The sequence below is a fragment of the Eupeodes corollae genome, chromosome 2 (assembly GCF_945859685.1).
Source record: "Eupeodes corollae chromosome 2, idEupCoro1.1, whole genome shotgun sequence".
Taxonomy (NCBI): Eukaryota; Metazoa; Arthropoda; class Insecta; order Diptera; family Syrphidae; genus Eupeodes; species Eupeodes corollae.
Window position 1 is genome coordinate 13,701,018 of NC_079148.1, and position 27,807 is coordinate 13,728,824.

A 27,807-nucleotide genomic window follows, 5' to 3' on the forward strand; every position below is an offset into this window, starting at 1 on the left:
ATTAAGAATGAATTTTTTAAGAAAATGGAATTGAAACAATAATTTCTAAGTAAACTAATTACGCCACAGTTTCCTCATAGTCCGATAGATTTCTTTCTTAAAAAAAAAAGTTCTTAAGAGACGTTATTTTTTTTAAGTAATCGAGGCTAAGTGGCGCCCATCACATTTTTCTTATGTTAAATGGCGCCCGGTTGAAGTTTATCAAGTTTTAATTTAAGAACATTGAAAATTAGGAAATAAATGTGACATTCCACAGTTTGCCGAACAATATTGGGATATTTACTTTTTATTCGTTAAGTGGGGGCCAGGACATTGTTTTTTTTAAAGATTTGGGACATTTTTTTGATTATTATGTCAAATTATTCTTCTAAAAAGGAACACTTTACATAAAAGAAAAAAAAACACATTATTCGTTAAGTGGCGCCCGGGACATTTTTTTTAATACTAGTTTAATCTCCTTAAAGATTTTTGACTATTTTTGATTATTATCTCAAATTTTGATATTCTAGAAAAAGGAAACAATATACTTAAAAAAAAATACATACATTTTTGTAAAATGGCGCCCGGGATGTGTGTTTTTTTTTAAAGAGAGTTTGTACTACTCAAAGATTTTACAAAAAGATCTAAGAACTTAAAGAGGCAACTTATTATTAAGCATTCGGAAAAAAGGATGTAATATAATGGCATCCGATTGAATACCGATTGATATACCGATCAAAATTTCGATAATAATTTCATTAGGGGGGGGGGGGTTCGTGACATTTTGTTTAAATAATAGTTTAATCTTCTTAAAGACTTATGACTCTAATTGATTTTTACGTTAAATTTAATAATTATAAAAGAGAGAAAAAAACTCGTTTTTTTAAATGGCGCCCAGGTGAAAAACTGTAATCCTAATGTGTGTCTGACCGAACGAAAATTTTCTAACTTCAACCCTCATATACAGTTCCCTGGCACTACACTCAAGCAAATCTACAAACGAACCCGAATGCCACAGCCAGACACCGAAAACTAAAAACCAAAGTGATTTCATAGACTTACCGCCAGTATCGGATTAGATCGCAAGCTGTGAACATCATATCAAAAAGTAAAGGCACGATCGTCAAAGTGTATAGAAGTGCTCTTTACTCTTTCATAAAAACTTCGATAATATCGTACGAGTAGAAACGAAAATACGTTTATTTTATAAATTCTAATGCTTGGTTTTATATTTTTAAATATTCAAGATTTAAAATATAAGTTTTAATGTTTTTGTAAACAGTTTTATTAAAAATAAAAGAATATTATTAAAATGTATTCATAACGTTTATTGTTTTTGTTTAAAGTTGTGCAATCTTAAATTGAAAAGAAAAAGCAGTTCAGTTTTCAAATAAGAAAAAGAAGTGATTTATACACACAAAAAAAAATATTAAGAAGGTTATTTAGATCTTCCCAAAATGTGTGGTATCCGTAGTACGAGCATTTGGCCAAACTTGTGCGTCATAATCGTTGCTATATTTATGCTCTTCGATGAAATTCAAACCTCTCAAGGATTACAATGTCAACGGATATCTGTACCGGCATGTCAAGGTCTGGGATACAATATGACAGCAATGCCTAATTTAGCTGGGCACACTAACCAGCTGGATGCTGAAATAAGGGTACGTCAACATTACCAACATAATACTGTCATCATTATTAAAGATTTATGAGTTATTCAAATTTTAAGAATTCTTTATACTATATCGGTTAACATATAGAACCGCATTTGATACCTTCTTGTTGGAGGACCGTTTTTCTTGTATGATGAAATCTTTTCAAGTAGTTATAGGATGTTGTTGATGCTATAGCTAAGTTAGCCTTAGTGGGTCATTAATTAGGTATGAAGCAAGCGCTCACATAATTAACCTCGTATATCTTTCAACAGGTAGATACGAGTAGAGATGATGGTAAATAGGTTTACAAGTTCAAATAAGAACCACTTTTAACAACAAAACAAAACAAATGAATAAAAAGGTCCAACGGCTTACAAACAGAAAAACAGGGAAGGTTAGGTTAGGTACTTACCCATCACCGAGAAGAAGAATAAGAACCTCGCTTCTCTATATGTGGAGATGATGTGGAAGAAATATACGATTGTTTGGAATAGCGACCGAACTGCGAAGCAGTGTAGCGCGGCCTTTAAGTTTTGCTCTGGAGCAAAAGTTTTGCATTTTCCAACTGAATTGAGCAATGTAAACAGTCACAGTTCCAGTGGTGTTGGTGCGGTAGTTATCGTCTTAGAGAAGTCGTCGTTGTCTTCGACATTTTGTTTACTTTTTTTATTGCAAATCAGTTTATTGTAGTCCTTCTGAGCCAGAGAGAGGAAAAGATCGTATAGGCAGATGAAGAATATCAGTAAAGGCTAAGGTAGATGCTATTGGGTGTTCTTGTGATACTTTTGACATTTGAATGGGGACTGTTGAAGTACTACCTATCTATAAAACTTTTTTTTTTAATTCATTTGATGGATATAACGCTGTTAAGGAATTGTGTTGTTCTTTACATAGGTCGGTAAGGAAGTTTAATTTTGTTTACTAATTGCTATAGGTAGAAAAACGTGAAAGACAGTTAGTAAAGCTAATTAGATTGGTCAACAAACTTTAATTAATGAATTAAGTTTCTAGACTTTAAGTTCAATTAAGAATTTGATTTGTTTGAAAGGTTTAAAGAACAACACTTGAACCTAATTTCAAGTAATAACGCATGTCAAATCTGGCAAGATAATGAAAACTGTCAGTTTTTAGAGTAGCCAGGGCCTACAATTTAGATATATTTCAGTCGGTTGAAGAATTGAAATTTTGAATATCTAAGAAAATAGATTCTCTTTGCAAAAATTTAGAAGTTTGTAAAATAAAGTCCCATTTTGTGATCTCGAGTTATTTTTTATTATTTCTAGAAAAAAAATCAACAACAACCCTAAGATTGATTGATAGATTGACACTTCTTGTCAAAAACTTTAACAGCAGTTTTGATAGTAGATATCTTTAGCTTCAAAAGTCATGTGAAATAGATAACAACGTCAACAGCTCGTTTGACAGCGTGAAGAGGAATAAACAAAAAAGTTGAAACATTTTTAAATGCAAATGCGATTTCCTTTAATTTGTTTTTACATTACGTCAATTTTGATTCGAGTTGAGATAAACCTGAAAATTTGAACTTAAAAGTTGGCAGCATTTGTACAGTGGCTTAAAAATTAAGATTTAGGTCTAATTTTGATGTCGATGACAATGCTGCTGGGTTAATCTATTCAGAGCCATTTTAAACCTGTGGCTCAAAAAAGTGTGAACTGGTTGTTAAAATTGCTGTGAAAGTGTCAATCTGTTTCTCTCTTAATCCTTTATATAATAGTTGTTGATTTATATTTTCTAGGGCAGGAATTATAGCAGAGGATATCAAACAGACCTGTAGTACCCGTGGCATGATGGTTAGTGCGTTGGACTGTCATGCAAGGGGTCTTGGGTTCAATCCCTGCCTGTGCCACCTTAATTTAAAAAAAAATAATTTTCGCGGGTACTGCCTCTTGCGAGGAATTGACAAATCCTTCAAGAGTAATTCTTGTCATGAAAAAGTGCTTTCTCAAACTAGCCGTTCGGATTCGGCCTAAAATTGTAGGTCCCTTCCATTCCTGACAACAGTACTCGCACACAGGAATGGTTGAGAGTTGTAAGTCACTAGGCCCTGGTTCACAACGGACTGTTGCGCCACCCCATTTGATTTGATTTGATTTGATATCAAACAGACCTAATATGCATAGGTCTTTTTCCTTACTTCCTTACTTCATACGTCTGCGATTTTCTGTTTGAAAACATGTATGTATTCGTTTTTTATATAAGTTTCTTAGGACTTGGGGTCTATAAGTCCTCAGAGTATAAAAATTTACTGAATAAAGTAAGAAATGATAAAGAAGTCAATTTAGCAGTCAGTTTATTAGGACAATATTGAACTTATTTGCAAATATATTCTGTTTTGTTGACATTTTCGATCTATTGGTGTATACATACTTATATAATAACTAAACTGACAGTTGCATTTGACGTTTGTAAATTAAAAACAAATTTTATATTACAATGTAAACTATCAAGTAGGTTCAGAAAATCGAATTTCAAAGATCTTACAATTTCGTGACAAGAATGGATTCGGATGACGGATTAAGTCTGTGCCTTGTCAGTTAGTAAATTATAAATCTATATTAATCTATCCATTCACAAATGTTATATTTGACGTGGTTTTCTTACTTTAAAACAAAATAAAAATTCACTTAAGTAAAGTGACGGTTCTGGTTCTGTCAAATAAACATCATCGGTTCACTAAATTCAGTGCAACAGAAAACAAGTTCTGTTTGCATCAACATTTCTATGGTTCCACTATCAAGAAAAGAACTCACTGTATGGCCGACGAGTTACAATGTGCTCATAGGCAAAAGGTTTTCTTTTTTTTGAAGTTTTTGTGATAATAAAAACTACATTCACCCAAGTAATTTTATCTCGATAAAATGATTGTCTCTAAAGTGCATTTCTTGTTTTTAATATTCATTTCCTCTGTTTCGAATAAAAATTCAACAACACCAAAAAAAAAAACACGACATCAAAATTAAACAACCATAATAATTAAGCGCCTCCAATCATTCAGAAGAAAGAAAGAAAAATACGAGGAAACATTGTAATTGACTGTCTAGTCATGATCAAGCGGCGACAGTCGACATCATCAGAGGCATCGCGTGTGTTTAATGCAATCAAAAAGAAAAGATAACATAAAAACTATAAAAGGCGGTATCTTTTTTAAATGTAGGTATGTTCCCTTCCCATTTCCATTCCCATACTCAATAATTCTATTCGTTTTTCTTTTTGATGGGTATAAAATTAATATGCATAGCAATGCATCGCGATATAGTGTTAAGATGACTGTCAAATTAGAAAACACTTTTCATCAAATTAAAATACGGAAATGGGCGCGGTAGAATATACCTGTAATGTAGGTGGGGAGCTTTATTGTTTGTGATAAAAATAGTTTTCATATTGAAATTAAACAATTTATCATCAACTTTTAGTTTTGATACAAGAACAAGCTTTCGTTGAGTTAGTAGCTCATCTGACATTAGTCCTCTATGACACTAAGCGCCTTCCACTGTGAATTACATTCTAAGCACACCAGACACTATGTAACTTAACTGTCAACACAGTTGTCATTATTTATTAATCAAATCTACCTATGTGTGGTCTTGTCAATAGAGCACCTTCACGGTTTTTGAAAATTGATCAGTAGAAAAACAAGAAAATGTCAAATGTGTTCATTGATCATTTTCCACTTTTTTATGAAAGTTGGAATGTCTGCACTTTTGCTATCTAAATTTAACATTCTCTAAAGAATGACAGCAAAATGTTTTCATACAATTTTTGATTTCCTTTATCTTATTCCTAAAAAATATTACAGAGCTATAAAACAGAGTGACAGCTTTTGTTCTTCTGTCATGTTGGACCTAAAAAAAGCTTCACTTGAGCTCCTGAAAGGTTTACATGTATACTTATGTACATTTACTTCACAGGCTAATAAGAATATGTGATAAAGCGGCTTTGTCTTGTATTTCTAAAATAAAATCTTGATTTGGAGAATTCACTCAAAAACAAGAAAATATAAACTAATTAAATATTCCCATCACGTCCAGCACAGCCACGTAAAAATATAAAATACAAATTTTAAACTCGATTATTACTTCAAGCCGACAAAAAAATATACAGAAGTTTAAAATTCTTTCTGTCTCTTTTATGGATTTATGATGTCTTCAAGAAAGAAGAATTATCATTAAGATCAAATTTAAAACTTGCATGAAAATTTAAATGAAGTTTAACTTGGTAATCTGTCAAAAAAAGAAACGAATAAATTAACGACGTGTTGATCGCACTTGAAATATGACTTCTTTATATTCGAAATCTGGATGAACAACTAACACAACTGTCAACAGTTAAAAAAGGTGTCATGTGCAAATGCCTCATATTCAATTTCATTAAAAAAAAACTATGTATTTTTTGCTTGACAATGCAGTACGCAAACGTCAAAGCTAAAAACGTTCTGGCTTCAATGAAAAATAAAGGCTACTGCACAATCCAGTATTGATTACCTGAGCAATATGATCAACCCTTCAATCAAATATCTAAAGAATAAAGACCTTGCACATGAGAGCGAACAACGAAATTATGCCACTCTTGTTTTGTTTTTTGTGTGAAAGATCATGGTTGAGGAAAATATTGAGAAAAGGGAAATTATTAATTGACAATTCGTTGCTGTCTGCGAATAGAAATAAAGCTCATGTGAAAGAAAAGTCAAAATTTTCGAACATCCACAGTTTCCAGTTCGGTGTTCGTATCTCATGGGGAAGATGCTTAGAATGCTTGAATCTGAATTCGAGTATTGATATATATCAAATCTGACAAGATAATCAAAACTGTCAGTTTTTAAGTTGCCAGTACAATCGGATGAAGAATGGCTTCTCTTTGCAAAAATTTAGAAGTTTTTAAAATAACATCCCATTTTGTGATCTCGAGTTATTTTTTATTGTTTATAGAAAAAAATCACCAACAACCCTAAGAGAAGAAACAAATTGACACTTCTTGTCACAAACTTCATTAGATTAGACAGTAGATATCTTCAGCTTCAAAAGTCATGTGAAATAGAATACAACGTCAACAGCTCCTTTGACAGCGTGAAGAGGAATAAACAAAAAAGTTGAACAAATTTTAATTTTATTTTGCTTGACGAAAATTTTGACTGTAAAGTTGGTACCATTTGTACAGTGGCTTCAAAATTAGGATTAAGGTCTAACGTTGATGTCGATGACAATACTGCTGGGTTAATCTATTCAGACTTCAGACAATTTAAAACCTGTGGCTCAAAAAAGTGTAAAGTGGCACAGGAGAGCGAACAACGAATGAACGAATGGACGAACGAACGTGATTTAACACATTTCAAAAAGTCAATTTCAAACAAAAACACATTTGAATTATAAGAAATCAATGGACAATAATGTTAGGATAATAAAATTTGCATTTTTTTCTCTAAAATAAGAAAATTTTGTAAAAACAATTTGGTAGTAACGAATCGCAGTGTGGTTGCTACGAACTGTCAAACTCTATTACCATCCACACTGCAACGAATAAATTGTTCGCACTCAACTTAACCTCAGAATTATGCCACTCTTGTTTTGTTTTTTTGTGTGAAAGATCATGGTTGAGGAAAATATGGAGAAAAGGTAATTATAAATTGACAATTCGTCGCTGTCTGTGAATAGAAATAAAGCTCATGCGAAAGAAAAGTCAAAATTTGCGAACATTCACAGTTCGCCGTTCTTAGTTCGTATCTCATGGGGAAGATGCTTAGAATGCTAGAATCTGAATTCGAGTATTGATATATGTCAAATCTGACAAGATAATCAAAACTGTCAAATTTTAAGTTGCAAGGTCTACAATTTAGATATATTTCAATCAGTTGAAGAATTGACATTTTGAATATCTTGGAAAATGGTTTCACTTTGCAAAGATTTAGAAGTTTGCAAAATAAAATCCCATTTTGTGATCTCGAATTATTTTTTATTGTTTCTAGAAAAAAAATCACCAACAACCCTAAGAGGAGAAACAAATTGACACTTCTTGTCACAAACTTCAATAGCAGCTTGGACATCAGTAGATATCTTCAGCTCCAAAAGTGATGTAAAATAGAATACAACGTCAACAGCTTCCTCCTTGTTAAAATTGCTGTTAAAGTGTCAATCTGTTTCTCTCTTAATCCTTTATATAATAGTTGATGTATATTTTCTAGAGCAGGGATTACAGCAGAGGATATCAAACAGACCAATACAAAACAGAAACGTCAAATTTTTGAGTCTTAATCATAAAAAGAATTTTATAATTTATTTGTAACAAAAGTTTAATTTTGCTATAAAACACATTATAAATACTGTTAGAGGGTTTCTGCAGAGTTCCATTCGTTAGGCTCCAAACATAAAGTTTATTTGACACTAATCTGAAAATCACTGTCAGGCACTTCTTCTCTACTCTCAAAATATACTTGAAAACTAAATAAACTTTAACCTCTATCTATTCATTTTGGAAATACTCTAAGGTTTCTTCTATATCTACATTGCATTTGAAATAATAAATAAAACTGCGCTTCCCCACTTGAGAAACTGTCAATAGAATTTTCAAAAGTAAAAGGTTAGTTCGATTTTTCATAGGAAATTGTTTTTTTTTCCTTCCTAATTGCCATCCCGCTGACTTCATGATTATTATTGTTCGTATATCTGGCGGTATCATTGATCTTAAACACATAAACTTAAAGATAGAGAGATATCGACAACTACAACAAAAAATAACAATTTACTACACTTACGCCATCCTCTGTCAGAAGAGCTAACATCTACATAAGTACCTACCTTACCTACCAACTTATTAAACCGACCCTAACGACAAACGACAAAGAACAACAGCGACACCGACACCGGCAACAACGACGAGACGCGACGACAGCGACACAGGTGAGGAACCTAAGCAATTATAATTAAGATAATTTACTTACATACGTCTTATTCGTTATTATGGAATAAAAAATTAATTTTATTTTTGTTAATCGTCCATTTCAAAAGAAATCATAAAAAGTTCACAAAAACCAGAGGAAAAATAAAATAAAAATTATAATCGCGCTCGCTCTGCCATTGAACTACATTAGTTTTGCCAAAAGAAAATAAACACACAAATAAAAAGAACGCTGGTGCTTTTGTGGATCGCAGATATTAGATTAGACGTTACGTTATAATATCTATTTGGGGGTAATTTTATTGCTTCTGAGTAATTTTTGAGCGCGCAAAACTTCAAACGTTGCGTTGGTTTTGGTTTTGCTTGTACTCTGCCGGATCACGGCGACTATGACGAACGACGACGACGCATGAAGGACGGCAACGGATCAAACGTTCAAAAAGTAACTGCATTTTATTTCTTTGATATGTTTTTCAAAGCGAAATGATTCATAAACGCTTTTAGAATTTCGATAAATACAAACATAATTCTATACCCGTTTAGTGTATGTAAACACTTTGAAGTCTTAAAATCAACACAGAAAACAACATCAGTGATCTGTGTTGGTTAAAAGTACACAACTTTTTGCTTCTTTCATCATATTTACATTTTGAAATTAAGGACATGTGTGCTGCATCGATGAGTATATCTTCGGAAAGCATTGCGATATTACATTTTTTGACGTTTACACAAGTTGGCGCAAAACTTGTGATTTTCGCATTAACCCGCAAAGAAATCTTTGAGAGTACCTTTGTGTTGCAAAAAGAGTAGAATGTCTTTTGACGTATTTCGGTTAACTTCACAAGTGTCACAGTAGTTTTGACATTTGCCGCCATTTGCAAAAATTATAATACATTTTGATAGAGTGGCCACTAATTGTTTACTAAGCGAACTTCTTCCTTCTACGCCCAGCCCTCTATTTAACCTCAATTAGAATCAATCAACGAAGCGGAGCCTTTACCGCGTGTTTCGCACTAACGCAATTAAAATTCGTTGAGTTCTAGTCTAGATAGCGTATGTATGTATTTTTTCGCATTAATAGTATTTTAAATGTTTACATAGTGATATGTAAAAAAACTTCATAAATTGCGGCAATCTTTATGTTGTTTTGTATTATATTTGTCGGCTTTTTAGCATGATGAGAAATAATGATATAGTAAGTTGATGGGTTGGGCACTGAGTGAGTTGATACAAAAAAGTGCCGACAAAAATTTTATTGTTGACACAGTCCCGCTAACGACTGAAGACGCGACGAACAAAAATAACTGATATGCATTTAGTATACATACATGAGTATATGATTATAACAGCAAGTGATATGAACGATTGAAGATACTAAAAATGTGACAACAACAATTATTGAATGACAAGTGACATGGGAAATGTCAAACTAGCGCATGTTATAAACCTATTATCTGAAGTGTAAACTGATAATAGTTTGAACGAAGTATAAACAAACAACCGACCGTATAGGAATATAAGTTGATTTGTTTTTAGGGTTGGGGCGGTGTGTTTTTTTTTTTATGAACTACGTTTTTGTATAACTACAAAATAAAATTTTAAATACAGAAAATTTCAATTATTTCACATATAAATTGAAAATATTTGTTTTGATAACAAATAAATAATAAATAAATTGCACTAAAGTGATCATTTGGTTTAAAATCCAAAAAATGAATAAATACATTCCTTTTCATGCGAAAAATGGCATCACTGATAAACCATGTGACAGAAAGTTTAATATCGGTTTTGTATTTTTGACGTTTGCGCTAGTTTAATGACGTAACTCTTAGCAGTCACTTTTGCTTTCTGAAATTTAAATAACGTAGTTAACTCTAAACTGGAAAAACTCAAGAACACCAAATTGACACCCACCATATTTTCATCGATTTCAAGGCCGCATATGACAGCATATACAGGGACGAGCTGTATAGAACCGTGTCTAGTTTTGGCATCCCTGCCAAACTCGTCCGTTTGTGCAGGATGACCATGTAGAATTCACGCTGCTCCATAAAGGTTGGAAACAACTTAACAAATTATTTCAATGTCAAAAAAGGTTTTAGACAAGGTGATGCGCTGTCATGCGATTTTTTTAACATCATGCTTGAAAGAATAGTGCAGAGCTCACACGTCAACACTATAGAGGCACTATCTTTCAAAAGTCTGTCCAATTACTGGCATATGCTGATGACATTGACATAATCGGAAGAACTCAGCGTGATGCCAATGGGGCTTTTGTGAGTATTGAGGCAGAGGCGGCAAAAATGGGTTTAACGGTTAATGAGGGCAAAACAAAGTACATGCTGTCGTCTAGAAAGGACATACAACACCGACGTTTTGGTCAAAACGTCACAATCCACAGACTTAACTTTGAGGTAGTCAAGGACTTCGTCTACCTAGGCTCCGCTGTAAACGCAGAAAACAACACCAGCGCTGAGATCAAACGCAGAATAACTCTTGCTAACCGCTGTTTCTTTGGACTAAGAAAGCAATTGAGTGGTAAAGTCCTCTCTCGAGGGACCAAAGTGTTGCTATATAAGACCCTTATCATCCCCGTCCTGCTATACGGTGCAGAAGCATGGACAATGACAAAAGCGGATGAAAGCACCTTGGGTCGCTTGAAGAGAAAAGTTCTTCGTGTGATCTACGGTCCCGTATGCATCGAAGGGGAGTGGAGGAGAATATGAAACGACAAGCTGTACGGGCTGTACAGTGACGTAGACTTAGCCAGAAGAGTAAAAGTCCAACGACTAAAATGGCTGGGTCACGTAGAGCGCATGGAAACCAATGCTCCGGCCCGGAAAGTCTTCGAATCCGCACCCACAGGACAGTGCAGTAGAGGAAAACCGCGGATCAGGTGGCGCGCACACGTGGAAGGTGACCTCACCCAACTTGGAGCGCGGAACTGGAGACATCTAGCTAGGGACCGAGCTAGATGAAGAAGTTTGTCGGGTGAGGCCCTAGTTCACACAGGACTGTAGCGCCACCTTAAGTAAGTAAGTAAGTAAGTAAGTTAACTCAAACAGAACTTTAGTGGATTTTGCTACTTTAGGCTGTCATTAACTTACATTCTCTTTTTCCGTGACGTCTATTGGTTGTGTTTATGACGTTTCTTAATCTGATAACTTTTGCTAAGTTTTTCGACATATTTGCCGGATGTGAAAAGGTTAAGTCTGAATTTGACCTACATTTATAGCGATGACATTAATAATTCTTGTTAACGGTTTTTGGTAAGACGGTTATATAAGTTTTCAAAATATCCCCAAACGCAAGCACGATCAGTCATTTATATTTCCTATCTTATGCTAAGATTATCTTTTTCGTTGAGTGCAATCCAGCTAATGATGTATTTATCTGTCACTAAGCTGTCAAATGATTGATGATTATCATGATAATGATGTATATAAGTGATACATTTCGTCTGGTTTAAATGGGATAAAAAGACTGATCACTTGTATCCGATTTGATCCAATTGATCAATCATTTGTGTCTTCAATAACGGTTTGTTGAAAAGATTTTTAAAAATCCAGAATTACTTGAATAATTATTAATATATCTATCTATCTCTCTTTTGTTTACAAACGTCAGAATGCATTTAAGTCAAAAAAAATATGATGACATCATCTGTCTTCACCAAAGGTTTGCTTTCACTTTTATTGTTGAGAGATTTGTCAAGTCCGGTATTATGGACATCATCTGTCAGATCAACTTTTGCCGTTGACAGATTCCTTATCTATTGAGTGCGTTCATTTCATCACTATTAACGCCAACAATTAAAATTCCTTAACTTATTTCATTAATATATTTAATTAATTTATGATATTTTTGTGTAAATAGCCCAAATAGCTTTTTCGAGACAGAAACAAATTTACCAAGATTAAGTGTTTCGAAAAATAAACAAACACAATTATATCACTCTTGTGTATTTTGTGTGTTGTATGTTGTGTTAGAAAAGAGGGAAGTTTGCACAAGTCATTATAATTTTGTCGAGTTGATTGGAAGAATAACAATTCGTTTTCAACAACTCATCTTAATTATGAGAATTGAAGAATTAGACATTTTGGTTAGCGCCTTAAACCCAATTCATGCCCTTTGATCATCTTTCTTCATTTTTTTCTTTTTTAAATATGAGTTGTTGTTTTTTCAAAAACAAATTTTCTTCTTTAATTATTTGTTTAAACAAAAATCCGTCAACAAAAGCAACAGAGGTTTGTGTATGCGTTCATTTAGTGTTTAGGCTTTTTGTTTTTCCTTCAGTTGAGGTTCATAATGTGTAACCAAAAAGCAACGTTAAATGTCTAAATGCATGAACAAGAAAACATTTTTTAAATCTTAGTGTGTCTTGTGTGTACAGTATTTTGGGTTTGTTTATATTAAGATAAAGTGCAGAAGAAAACGCAATTTAATGTACATTCGTTGTTCAGGAAAGTAGATACCTCTACTCGTAATTTTATCCACAAAACATGTGATGAAAGCAATGGGCTTAGGGTTTTCATGCGTTCGTCATAAAATTGTTTGATTTATATCAAAGTTTGTTTAAATTTTTAATGCATGCCTTATTTTTTTTTTCAAAATATAAAGATGCTTAGGTCTTGAGAAAAACAATGCTTTAGTGTGGATATCTTCTTTATTTAAAAATGAATGGAAACTTGTAGATTATATAGTTTATTTAGTTTTTCAGCTATTTCAAACCTCAGTTCTGTGAGTTGATGAATAAACTGACAGATCGCTATATTATGTCATTATCTGGGTTGGTTTAAGAGCCTTGCACATGAGAGCGAACAACGAATCGACGAACAAACGTTTCAAAAAGTCAATTTCAAACAAAAACACAATTAAATTATAAGAAACCAATTGACACTTATGTTAGGATAGTAAAATTTGCATTTTTTTCTCTAAAACAAGACAATTTTGTAAAAACAATTTGTTAGCAACGAATTGCAATGTGGTTGCTACGAACTGTCAAACTCTATTGGCGTTCCACATACAATCCACACAGCAACGAATAAATTGTTCGCGCTCAACTTAACCTCAAAATTATATCTCTCTTATTTTTTTTATTGAAAAGGGTAATTATAAATTGACAGTTCGTCGCTGTCTGCGAATAGAAACAAAGCTCATGTGAAAGAAAAGTCAAAATATGCGAGCACCCGTTAGCAGTTCGTAGCTCATGTGCAAGATACTTTAATGGCTCATACGGTGAAAAATCATGGCTGCAAGTCAATCGCATTAAATTGTGCTCAATCTGTCGTCGAGGTGCTATTTTTTGACAGTTGTTGTGCATGTTGTAAATTACTTACTACTTATTTGAATTTTTAATGTCAACGCAGGTAATCGTTAGCTTACGTTATAAAAATGTTGAGATAGAAAGACATTCATAGATATCTGTGTCCAAGAGCTATTTTAAACAGGTCCTTAAAGCTTTTGCACACTAAAATTATAAGTTATGTCATGTAAATTAAAGAGTGCGTGCCCCACCTTATATTATCCAATCTATCAAAATGAAGAATAATAAAAGGAAAAACGAAGAATTGCAGTTTCAGAGATCGAGAATCTAAACATTCCAAAACACTGATTCCTAAAAAACGAACATATATTATAAACTGCCCATGCTTATCCTCATCATTTATAATAACAGCGTTGCATTCCATTAGGGATTTTTAAACACATCGTAAAATATAAAATGTTCACCCTTTTATTCTTGTGCGCCGAAGACGATCTAAATAATTTAAAATATTCGGCTACGACTACACCAGGTAAACAAATCAGAAAATCGAAGGCGTACACATATATTTAATCTTTTCCTAGATCGTTTCTGTGTGCAAGAGGGATGTGTTGAAGCGATATAATGCCGGATAGATAAAACGGAAAGGAGAATAAATTGCATTACATTATTGTAAAGTCATTTTAAAAGGTTTATAGATATTCATAGATTGTGTTACAAAAAAGTATTATATATTTATAATATGACTGCCCTCTGACATTTATTAAGTTGATTATAAATCAGACTGGGCTTTTAATAGGTTAAAATGGTTCCCAACAATGTTGTTTCTTCGGTTATCATTTTATGCGGCGTAGTCTTGCAACATTCGTGTTTGCTTTATTTCAACTGACTTTGGAGAACTGACAGATGATTACATGTAGCATTCAAATATGTTTATTTCGAAAAGCAGTGTTAAATTCAATTTGTATAAATTTTAGGTCAAGATAGCTTATTTATGATTACAACGTCTAAAGTGACAATTGAGTTTGGAGAATTGACAGATGATGACATATAGCATTCAAATATGTTTATTTCAATTTTTATTAAACTTACAGTTGTATAAATTTAAGGTCAAGATATTTCCGAAACACCAAAGTGACAATGTTGACGTCATATATCCAGCTGTCATTTATTTTTCCAAAAATAGTTCGGTTTAACTAATTTCGGACACATTGCCAAAGATGATTAAAATCATAGATTTCATCACATATCAGATGAGTTCTATCTTTTATATGTATATTTCCTATTGGCTTGATGTGATCATCACATAAATTATTCAATGAGCAATGACCCATGCTGTGATGAACCGTCCTATATGTCAAAGTGAAAAACAAAGACTTCCCAATAATTGTTAACGGAGTCGTGTTTTGTTTTTGTTTCTCTATAGGAATTTATGGTACCCAATTGATAGAAAGAAAGAGCTGAAATACCTTCATTCTAAGGAAATTTCTAAAGAGTGGTCCTTGCAGCCATCGGGAACATATAAGATACGCACAAATTGATGGAATACCATCCTTTCTACCATTTTTCTTAGTCTTCTTTTTTTTTCTTCGTCTTCATCATCATTGGCAACAAAATAAAAGAAAAGAATGAAAATTCCTTCTTGCCAAACAAAGTTCCACAATTCACCATTCCGTTTTCGAACATAATTACGATTCGCAATTCGCAATTCGCATTGTTCTGTGATGCCTTTGCTGTAGCTGCTTTGCTGACTTGTGCAGTGACTTGGCTCAGGCTCAGGTTCAGGTTGAAGTTGGGCTTGGGCTTGGGATTTGTTGGTATGGTAGTTTGGATTTTTGCTTCCGCTGAAGATCTCTTTTATTTACAAAATCAGTAGGATGATGGCAGTTTTTGTTTTTTTTTTTTTGTAGTTTCTTGTTTTTGTTTTGTTTTTCTTGTTGTTCACATCCCCATGAGGTTTCTCTCTTTCCAAGACGACTATTCTTGGATTTCATTCTTTGGTGTCTATCTTTTGTATTGCGTATGATTGTTGTTTTTTCTTGTTCACTCGGTATTTGTTTTACCTTTTTGAATCGCACACAGCATACCTTCGGGTAATTTATTTTGAACGTTTTAAAAGATATTCCCTGTGCTCTCTCTCGGTGCTTGTCTTTTCTTCGTTTTTGGTTTTGGCATCTGTAGCAAGGTAGATAATTACATGGCAATTAAGTTAATTGAACTGCGCAAAGCTACAGAGAAGAGCAACACACAAAAAAAAAAATAAGCGGCATAAATGCTTTGGCATCATATAATCGTACCTTTATATACCTACCTACCTTACCGACCGTATACCTTTTGACGTTCATTTGGTACCGTAAAAAAAATTACACGTGTTAAAGGTGCATCGAGCAAAGTGGCAAAAGTAATTCTGCGTTTTTTTTCACCTTATTTCTTTTTTGTTTATAAATTAATTGATTCCTCTAATTTGAGACCGAAGAAGTTAATGTGTTTAGTTGCACAATGCACAACGCACAGAACGCACCAAACACACCATATACCGTAAGTAAAATTTATGATTTACATATATCAACCTGTCTGCATTTTGTTCCTTTGGAAGGATCTTTTTTGTTTGTGTTTTCTTTATTTTCTTTTTTGTATAATTTGTAGTTGGACGTGTTTTTGACACGTTAGCGCGAACGAACCCTTTTTCGCTTGTGGGTTCTTAATTCAATTACAGTTGTTATGTCAATGAAAACAACACAATTTTGTTGCAAATCTGACGCAATTGATGCAGGAAATTATTGTTGAGTTATATTGGGTTGGTAGGTACATACCTTAAAATTTAAATTTAATTGAGAGCTCCAACATAAAAAATATGTTGGTCTGTCATTGAAGATTCAAGAACACCATAAACGGGGTTTGCGAATTTTAAAATCATGCCCATTCTGCCTCTCGATCATTTATCAAAAAAGAAAAGTAGATGGCGCTAAAATTGACACCTTTCCGGAAGGTCGATGATTTAACTTTTGAAAATAGCGCATGTGTCATATATGAAGCTTTCTTCACGATGCCATAATTTATAAAACGGCACAAATGTCAATTCTGCTTTGACATTTAGGGAGTAAATAGAAAATAGACGTTAGGATGAATTTGTTTGTTGAAAATTAGGTGTTTCTAAAAATGTGATCTTTTGAAAGATTAATGCTTTAAGTTTTCAAAAAAGTGCAAATGTCAATTCTTAAACGTCAATTCTTATTTTACATTCAGGAAGTTAATAAATAGAAAATAGACATCTTATTGCAATAAATCGTTATACCATCAAAATTAGATGTCTCTAAAAATTTGATCTTTTGAAAGGTTAATGCTTTAAGTTTTCAAAAAAGTGCAAATGTCAATTCTTAAACGTCAATTCTTATTTTACATTTAGGAAGTCATTAAATATAAAATAGACATCTTATTGGAATAAATCGTTATACCATCAAAATGTGTTTGCGCGGAAAATTGGATGACGCTAAATTTGTGATCCTTTTAAAAGATTGATTGATTGAAATGGCGCTACTATCAAATGCGCTTAGACAAAATTAATCGTTACGTAGTTAACACTTGTGAAAAAGTGAATATGTCACTTAAGCTGTCATCCTGGATCTGGAAGATCGAAGCTACATCTTTTGAAAATGACATAAGTGTCAGTTCTACTTTAACTGTTAGGAAGTAAAACTTGTTTGTAGAAAGTTTTGTTGGTTTTGAAATGTTTTGCATCAGTTGACAACTGTTAGGCGCGGTTACATAGATGGAAGCGTAGAAAACATTATTTTTTGACGTTTAAATCGATTAATCTCAAATTCATTTTGGCAAGGTAGTTTTGTAGGTTTTAATTACAAAATTATGCAATGATAAGCGTCTAAGTTTTTAGAGTGCAAGGTTGCCCATTTTTCACAAATAATCTCATAAAACCTGTTACCGTTATACGTTCTCTCATCTTTTTTTAACATTTTTGAATGAAGTAAAAGACTCTTTATATTCGAAAGGATAATAAATTACTTCTTTCTCTTAGATTATTAAGCTGCAGCTGCTACTGATCTTTCCTAACCAAGGCAATTACAACTCATAAAACAATCCCTGATATACCATGTGCCAAAAGTAATCCAGAGTTATGTTTTTTTCGTTGAACTGTGTGTTTTGCATGTCCCAACAGCAAAGATCTATTTAAGCAAATTACATTCGAATAAATTACAAAAAACCACCTGTTCACGTTGCGATTTTATTTGTTCGCCTCTAAATCTATGCCAACTGTTTTGCGAATACTTGAAAGATTAAATGCTTGACCATTATTAAGGCCCATAAGGCAAACCACCACCACACTTTGTGCTGTGTTGTGCTGTGCTCTGTGCATCAGTGAATTTGTGCAACCGCATCGAAAAGTGGAGGTCTTAGATATAAAGCATCATACATAAACCTACCTGTATCTCTGACTCCGCACCACCGCACTAAAGCAACCAAATCAGTGTATCATACTCTATTAATCACAGAATGAGCAGTGAGCGGTGAGCGGTGCTCGTTGCTAGCTCTGCACTATAATATAACACAACTCATTTCCGTCCACACGGTGCGGTTCGAGATGGAGTGGAGTTGAGTTCATTCCATTTGGATCTCTGTGAGACCGCCAGCAAGCTGAACCAAACCACGGTACCATGGCATTGGCATTACATCATTTTTCCTACGATACGATTTATCGTTTGGCTCGATTGTTTTTTCTCAAAAAGATTGCCGCCATTCCGTAATATGCTTATGCCTATGCTTTATAAACCCCTTCCCTTCAGAAAACCCAACAACTCTGAAGGCTTTAGATGCCTTGCTGATTGCTGGTTGGTCTCCCTCCATATCCATAGTCCAAATCCGTTGCCAATTGCCGCAACGAAACATTTATCGATGCATTGCATCTATGCATCTATAGATGCAATTTATTCCCGATTTCGCTCCATCATCATAGCCAAACACTCTCCTCAACCAACATCCATCCCATCACCATCATATACCTCGCTTGCTATCTTGTCCATTCCATGTGCAGTTTTACTTTTCTTCTTTTCTTTTTGGCGATGACGTTTTGCGCAAAGTTAAAGATCTGAACGCGCGCGACGGAAAAATTGTCAAGTACCTGTCCGGTATACGTTGGGGAATTCTCTCAATCTTTGTTTTGTCTGTAGCGTCGCGTCGTCGGTCGTTTGGTCGGTCGTCGGCTCTCAGCTATAGTAGTTGAAACGAAGCACCTTTAGCATAAAATATGTTGCGCTCTTGTACCGGTCGTTGCTGTCACTTTACTATTAATAATCGTGAACTGTCTTCCAGCAGCAAAATGAGTTCGTCGCAATCAACCAAACTAACTTGCGGGAGATGAAAAATTCACGATTTTCCATTCAAAATGACAGATGAGAAGTGACATTATCTCTTTTGCTTTTGTTTTTTTGTTTTACTCTTGGTTTGCTGTTGCTTCGTTCGTTGAGTTGTGTCAGATGTGGTCGGTTAAGCGGTAAGATCAAAAGTTTTCTTTTTTTTGACAGCTGTATTTCGAGTGACATGTTGTATTTTATTTTGTTCATTTTCTTTCAAAATGGCATATACAATGAACCTTACCACTGTTATTTGTAAAGTGCAACATGAATATGTAATTAAACTAGAAAATTGCACACTGCAGCAATAATTGCGCTGACAGCCATCACGGAGACGACTATTTGACAAGTTGTAGAGTTTCTTGAGTAATTACATGAAATTCAAAAACAGTTTGTCAGTTAGGATCTATCTACACTTAGTCGTCCTACTTTTAAAATCTGCCACAACTCACTAACCGTAAGATAGTTATTTCCATAATACAATGTAATTGAGAATCTAAAATTATTAATTTGGGAAATTTATTATATTTATTAAAATCATCGAATGTTCGGATAATGTCAGACATTTTATACGTGATATCCGTTTGACTTGCAATGTCAACATTCTTCAATACGGCAGGCCCAACACCATGTCAACGCGCGCTGCTTTCATATACACAGTTCACCCATATCAAGATTGAAAGCAAAAAAGAATTCGATAGCCAAGCAAAGAGCGCATCAGCATAAATATCTGCAGTCTTTGCTTGCAACCAATTGGACTGAACGAGCTGTCACATTCTCGTGGTGTAATGTGGCTATGCACTTGCTTATGGCTTGCATATATCTTGACTACACAATAGCGGATGATGGCGTTTTGGTTTTGGTTTGTTTTGTTCTGCGGTTTCATCCCGTGTCTTTTTAACTGACAGTTAATGTCAATTAAACGAGAATCAATCGACAGTTAATTATATGTTCGTGCAAGTAATGGATAAAATACAAACAAAAAAAACAGATTTCGTCAAGTTGTAGGTAAGCATTATTTTAACTGTCATTTTGTTTTTTACTGGTACCTTCTATAACATTATTCGTTTTAAAAGTAAAAACGTTAACGATAAGTTATTTTTGGTCCTGTTTCTTATTACTTAAACAAAATGTCACTTTCTTATGGAAACGTCAAAATTTCAAAAGAAACAAAGAATTAAACAACCAGACGATTTTTGCTACATTGCTTTTGACACTTTGTTAAAAGAATGTTGGACTTTTCTTGAAATTACAATTGTATTTTTTATTTCTAACTTTGAAAATTCATTGACATGGTTTGAAGTCAGTTTGGTTTTCCTCTGATATTAAGCTGTCAATCTGTTTTTTTTTATAGTTTTCTTGTTTCAAACTGACGTTTAAGGAAACTTCCTAATTTCCATTTCTTATAAGCTAAGGCGTTTTTCAGTTATGTCGCTGCTAGTTCCCAAGAAAGTTTTTATTGCGGAAACTAAATATCTGTCAATGTGACAGCTATTACTTTGTTTGAAACTGACAGAACCTGTGACTTTTCAACTTAGTATGTATTTACTTCATTGAAATACAAATTCAAAAACATATTTATGCATTCTTTAATAATAATTGTTCTTAAAAATTTCACGCTGCCCATGAATAGATACGGTAAAAAGAATTTTACTTCGTACTCATAGCACCTTTTTCATCTTCTATTGATTAGAACATTTCATTTTTATTGTTCATAGAGCATAAAATCGTAAAAAGAAGAAAAACGTAAAACCTTTTTTTATTATTACTTCCTCTTTACAATTTTTCAACTTCTTCTTCGGCTACATTAAATAAATGTTCATAGAATATTTGTGGTATTTTTATAATAGCACAAAAACTCTGCCATAAAAGTCATGCATGAAATTACTCTTCGTTTCATCGAAAGAGATCTTATTAGACAAGCATCCATCGTATAAAGAAAATAAAGCCAGACAGATAGATCGTTATACTGCAACATAAAATGGTATTGTATCGTATACAAAATGGATGATACCTGTCAGAGCAACAGCAGTTTTCCAATTGACTAAGCAACACTGACAGACAGATCGAAGCCGAAGCCAAGCAGCCATATTATATGATCTCACCGATCGTCAAAAATGATCGGGCAACGATCACGCTTGTATATCTTTTGATCTTTGGCGATATACATTTTAACGTTACTTTTTATTCTGAATCAAAACTCATCCGGTTTTGTTTTGTTTTATTTTCCTTCTTTTCATTTTCCTTTTGATAAAAGGAGAAAGAGTTTTTGTGCGGTTAATTAAATTCATAAATCAAAACGAAACGCTATGCTTTTCAACGAAAAAAAAACGATTTTTTTTTAGATCTTAATTGAATTGTGCTACACTTAACGCGATCACTTTAAGATCGGGTTCCATAATAAAAAAAGAAAAAAGTGAGAAAAAAAGGAATATGTGCGCACACCTTAAGACTCATGCAAACCTAATTTTCTCGTGTATGCCTTGCCTACATCGAATCGCTTCGAGCTCAACACAATGGAAAACATCGCCATCTCAGCAAGAGAAAAGATTGCATCTCGAATCTTTGATTTTATTTGGTTGTTATTTTTTTTATTTTTGTGTTTCGAAATTCTTTAAGAAGGCACAAAAGTTAGCAGGTTATTTTATAGGTACGGCTCCAATGAAGTTCGCTGTGACGAAAGAGGATCGAAAAACTAGAGATCATTGCACTTTTGTTTATGTTTTGTTGCTTTTTATTTCAACGCCATGCAGAAAGGAAGATCCTTTTTGTAGAAGGTTTAAGGCATGACTTACTTTTAAAATAAGTGAATAATGTGTATATAAGTAGATTTTCAAATGCCTACGTTAGGATTGCTTTCCCTCAAGGGAACTTACTTCGAATGAAAAATTAGATCTATTATTATCTATACATATATAAAAATTACTCTATGATTATGGTGCATTGCTGTCAAATTAGCAACAATGTAAGAACTTTTATGAGTAAGCCTTGATACGAGAACTTGAAATTTATTGTCTAAACTTTTTAAACAGTTGTTTGGTCTAAGTTTTGGTTTTATACCGAACTTCAAAATGGCGAGAGAGAAGTATAATTCAAGTGATCTTTAAGCCAATATAAGTGTGAGCATACCCTTATGATGATTTCAATTAATGTCACAATGACAGTTCTTGCTCTAGAAAGAAAGAAAAGAAAGTTTTTGTTCTGTCTTTCATATCATAACCGTTTGAAAGGATAGAATGCAGTTCCGGAAAACCAAAAAAAGTTTGACTTTAAGCGCCATTTGTAAAAATGATTGTATTTTCCATTTTTATTGCTCTCACATTCTTCTTGTTTTGTTTTAATAATTAAATTTGATTCACATAATAATTATGTTCGAATGAATCAAAATGTAAACCCACTGTGCCGGCTTTCAAATCAGTCTGTCATTATACTATTCATAGAAATAATAACTTGCCACTCTGTCAATATGTATTTCCAGTTTAAGTTAAATTCGAAAAAAGATAAATGTCAATTCTTTAAAGTGTCAATATTGACGTTAAGGGTTTGCTATAAAAATGCTGTCATGTTGAAAGCAATAACATACATTTTTCAAAAAATATTAAGGATATAATATCCAAGATTTATTTAATAATAATAAAATTGAAATCTGTCAATAAAAATAATAGGAGCTAATGAGATTTTATATATTATTTATATTAATTGTAATGAAATAGGAAGTTAAATACGAAAAAAGATAAATGTCAATTCTTTAAAGTGTCAATTTTGACGTTAAGGGTTTGCTATAAAAATGCTGTCATGTTGAAAGCAATAACATACATTTTTCAAAAAATATTAAGGATATAATATCCAAGATTGATTTAATAATAATAAAATTGAAATCTGTCAGTAAAAACAACAGGAGCTAATCAGATTTTATATATTATTTATATTAATAGAAATGAAAACTGCACACTATATTAATTGCTATTTCCATTTAAAGTTAACTAAGAACACATAAAAGTCAATTCTTCCAAGTGTCAATTTTGACGTTAAGAGTTTCTATTTGCATTTTAAGTTAAATAAGAAAACATAAATGTCAATTTGTTTAAGTGTCAGTTTTGTCGATAAGAGTTAAGGCCCAACTATAATAGACTTAACTGAGCTTAATCCAGCTTAAGGGAACGAACCAATACGCAGCTTTATATGTCACTAGCCATAATAGACGTTGTGCTCAGTTTCGTTAAATTTCGCTAACTTTCGCGCAGTTACGCAAGAGCCATTGCCAATGTCAAATTTGCTTAAGTTACTTGAATCCATTATGGTAACTTTTTGTTTTGACGATAACTTCTGATAACTTTTCGTTCGGTTTTGACATTAGCTTACTTTCGGTTAAGTCTATTATAGTTGGGCCATTATATTTGCTATAAAAGTTTTGTGAAGTTAAATGAAATGATACGTTTTTCAAAGGATACAATTCATAAGATTGACTTTCTCAAAAGACCAAAATATTTTTTTAATAAATTCCAAAACCAAATTTTTTAGACACACATTCAACACATTAAAATAAAACTACAGTGTGTCCTAATTATAAGCATTAAAACATTAATTTAAGAAACAGAATTCTATCGACTAGCATCTGAATTTCCAAAAAATACCTTTTATCTTTTTTCTTGGAAATCATGAATAATAAAAAAATATATGCCTTAAAACCTACCTAAAACGAATCAAGGCTATAGCTAGCATCATAATAAGATGCATCAAGCCTCCAACTCCAATCCATATTATGCATTTCTTCTTTAAGTTTGAAAAAGACTGGGAAAAAGAATAAAACCCGAAGTAATGGTGTTAACACCATTTGAATGGATTAAAATGTGTTTTATAGATTCATAATTTCGAATGAAAAGCCATTTTTTAAAAGATTGGGCCCCACCAATTTGGTATGCTCTTGTACCTTCCTAAAGCTGGAATTTATTTTATATTCATGTTTCACTGTTCTTAATTCTCATCGGGATCGGGTGTATCTTCTTTTTTGTGAGTCATCTTTGAGTTCGGTCTGTTCTGTAGTATCAGTGACGAAGAACAAAACAAAAAAACCAAGTCGAATCTACCTGCTGCTGATGAGACTAATGTGCTATAAGAGGGAAGTTAAAAGGGGCACTATAGGTATTTTTCATTTTTGTAAGGTTGAAGAATTTTAAGAAAAAAAGGAAGCATATACTTAAGCCTAATTATGCCTGATGAATTCCTGGCAAAATGATATGCATGTCTATATAATACACAATAAGTGGAGTTCCTTAAGGTAGCAACGTTAGACCTGCTTTGTTTTTAGTTTATTATTGTTTGCATTTTTTTCTTTTTGTTGGGGAAGGTAACATTTACTTTTGTTGAGGAATAATCCATGGCTAAGAAATGCTATAGGGTTGGATATATATCTCATTTATTTAACTAGTGGTTGTTGGGGATTAAAATTGCTTGACGGTTAATAAACAAAGTTAACTCAGCGTGCCACATAGTAATGCATTCAATTAAGATTCCTCGATGGAAAGTCATTGAGGTGAAAGTCGTAAAAGCATATAAAACCTAAGCAATGAGTATCTAACCCTTTTAAGTCAATGAGTAAATATTAATGGCTCATATACGAGATACGTCTAGCACTTTTTGCCGCAATGCCTTATCGTCGTCAAACTAACATCCGCTACTCGTACCACCCAGCCAGCAACAACAGCATAAACTGTTGGCATCTCTGACCAAATGCATATTTCTATTAATTACTTCTTCTGCTGCACTGGGACTGACCCTATGCATTCCATTTATAAGACCCAAGTATTTCAACGTCGCGTAGTCTTCGTTGCAGTCCTAGTCTTCTACGTCGCGGTCGGTCGCGTCGTCGCCGCAATCACATTGAAGGAAAGACCGCCATGCGCCATACTGTGCGCCAAACGCGCACCAGTTGCAAGTCAAATGATCCGGCGGATCAGATAGCTATGTAGCTTAGCTACAAAGATCTTTCTTCGTTCGTTCTTCGTCTTCTTCCTCCCTAAAGCGAAATACGAATACACTGCATGCCTCCATTAAAAGACATCTACCTACCTTCCTAACCTACCTTTGATGATAATGAAGATGATGAAGTTCGAGATCCCCTGCTGTGTATGGTGTGTGGTGTGGCGAGGATTTCTTTGAAAATCTTATTGATAGGCCACATGCGGGGCAAAGAAGATCGAACTGAAGAAAAAAGGAAGAAGATGATGACTTGGAAATATTGTATACCTTGTGCTGTTGTAGACTTGGACGTGGAGTACGAAATATGAGGATGAGGATCGCTTCTGTTGGATGTGTGATTTTCTTTCATTGTCAGAGGGCTTGTTGAACATGCAATAATAGCTGCGTGGACATTCATTGGATTGAGGTTACCTTTTTTCTTCTTCTTTTTCTTTTTTTGGTATACAAAGTTCTTTGAAAAGGTTTTTATATATTTTTTTTTTATTTTTAACTGTGTCGGGTCGGCTTGGTCATGCACCATAGGTGACGAATGGTATCCCTTCATAATAATTTGTATTCAATTGTGAAACAATAAATTTAGTAGGAAATTATTTTGCTAAATGCAACAATATACCAGAGAAGGAGGTGTTCTCTTACGGTTTGATTTTTGTTTGTTAAAATGTTTGTTGCTTTGTTTTCTTGGTTCAGAAAACATGATCGTTTTTTGTAATGCTTGATGGGAAAATATTCAACTTGCTGTTTCATTATATCCATATCATTTTGACATTTGTCTAGCAAACTTCAACTGTCATATAAAAATTAAAAGATTCGTTCCGCCCTTAGTTACATAGTCCACAATTTTAGTGAAACTTTGTGCTCAATCAACATTTCCCATCATCTCATTTTCTTCAAATTGTAGCAGGATGGGCAGTATATCAGTTTGACATTAAAGCGCTATTCACATGAGCACGACCAACGAATAACCGAATATTCGTCGATTTTGACATTTCTTTCACTTGAGAGTTTTTAATTCGTCGCGAATGAAGTTCGACAAGGAACCACAGCCAAACACCATTCACTACCGAAACCAAAACAAGAATAATTTTTGTAGGTTAAGTACGCGCGATTATTTTATTCGTTTGCGAGTGTGGATAATGTGGAGTGCGAATAAAGTTTGATAGTTCGTATCAAGTAAATCCAATTTAAAAAGCCTTCATTCGTCCAAAACTTGAATATACCTCGCGTATTTGGACAGGTGCCCCTAAAACAAGTTTAGGTATTTTGGACAGGATCCAAAAAAGAGCTTTGAAAATGACGAAACAATTACATCACTTGAACACCGTCGCAATGTAAGCAATGTTCTATCGAATTAACCAGTTGCATTCCCCTCCCCCCCCCCTAAAACAATTCAGCCGTAATATTCGTACTTCTAAGAATGCACATCAGTTTAACCTTGAGCTCAATTTCCGACGTAATGTCAAGTGTAGAGATTCTTTTTTTAACCGCACATTGAGAATGTGGAATACTTTACCCAGCTCTGTTTTTCCCTATCATTTTGATATTCAAAACTTTAAGACCAATGCGCATCGGTATCTCTTCTTTAATCCTTCCCTATTTTCCTAAAGCTCGCACTGTGTTTAAACTTCAAACATTTTAAGGGTATTAATAACCCCTTGAGTGCCCGTTTATTATAAAAAAGAAACCAAATTTTTTATCGTTTTGCTAAGAATTTTTGTGGAAATATGTCTTCAAACGTATATAAACTCACATTTTGTAATTCATTCGTCGTTCGTTGGTCGCGCTCATGTGAATACTACTTAAGGCCCCTCCTCTCAGGACATCAACTTTTCATTCTTGAGCTACAGCTTCAAAATGCAGTGCCATATACAATTTCTGCACATTTAAGCTTTGACAGCGCAGTGCGTAATGAATTAATCACAGCTGCCTCAATGTTTTAAATTAGTAATTCTTAAAATCTAAAAATGTCATCTTTACTTCCTAAAGCTCAGTCTACACTTTTGGTAGATATTAATAGTTTTTCTTTTTAAATCTCAGAACGGAGCCAGAGCACGTCGATTAAGTTCTAAGCATAGTTTGATCACAGTTCGCGGATTATGAAGTACACTGTAGATTTGAACTGTCAATAGTCTTAGAATTTGCTATCTGTCTCTTTTATACCTCACACACCAAACGTTAAGTCAGCCATTACTACATTAGCTCCGTCATTTCATTCAAAACTAAAAGAAAAAACAGATTTATTGACAGCTCAGTTCTTCGCTCTGAGCTTAAAAAGAGAAACGCTTAGTATCTACCAATACACATAGCTTTAGGAAGTAAGGATGTGATCTAACAATAACGTCAAATCTGTCAGTGGTTACAATTACTTGAAATCGTGTAATCTTTGTCTGAGAATACAATAGAAAATACATATATCAGAATTACTTTATTTAACATCATACCAGACAACTATTTACCAATAAGACGTAGAAAGTCTTCTTATGTTTTTCAATGTATTTGAAGTGTCAAATTGAGTTATCTCAAAAGAGTGAATTATGTAAATTTCGACTAACAGTTTCTTTCTTTTTGCTTTTTTTGACAATTAATATGAATCATGTTTCACATTGAAAACTATTAATGTCATAAAAACTATTTTAAGAGTTCTCAAGAGTGTCTTGTG

At 33.5% G+C, this 27,807-nt stretch overlaps 1 protein-coding gene across 1 annotated transcript in view; it reads left to right on the forward strand.

Moving 5' to 3' along the window:
- The first annotated feature begins 1,034 nt into the window (after positions 1-1,034).
- Positions 1,035-27,807, forward strand: part of LOC129946086 (frizzled-3) — a 31,394-nt gene continuing 4,621 nt past the window's right edge. The window contains exon 1 of the mRNA XM_056056116.1: positions 1,035-1,640. Within this exon, the coding sequence (XP_055912091.1) occupies positions 1,437-1,640 (204 nt within the window). The 5' untranslated portion in view covers positions 1,035-1,436. The remainder of the gene's footprint in view (positions 1,641-27,807) is intronic.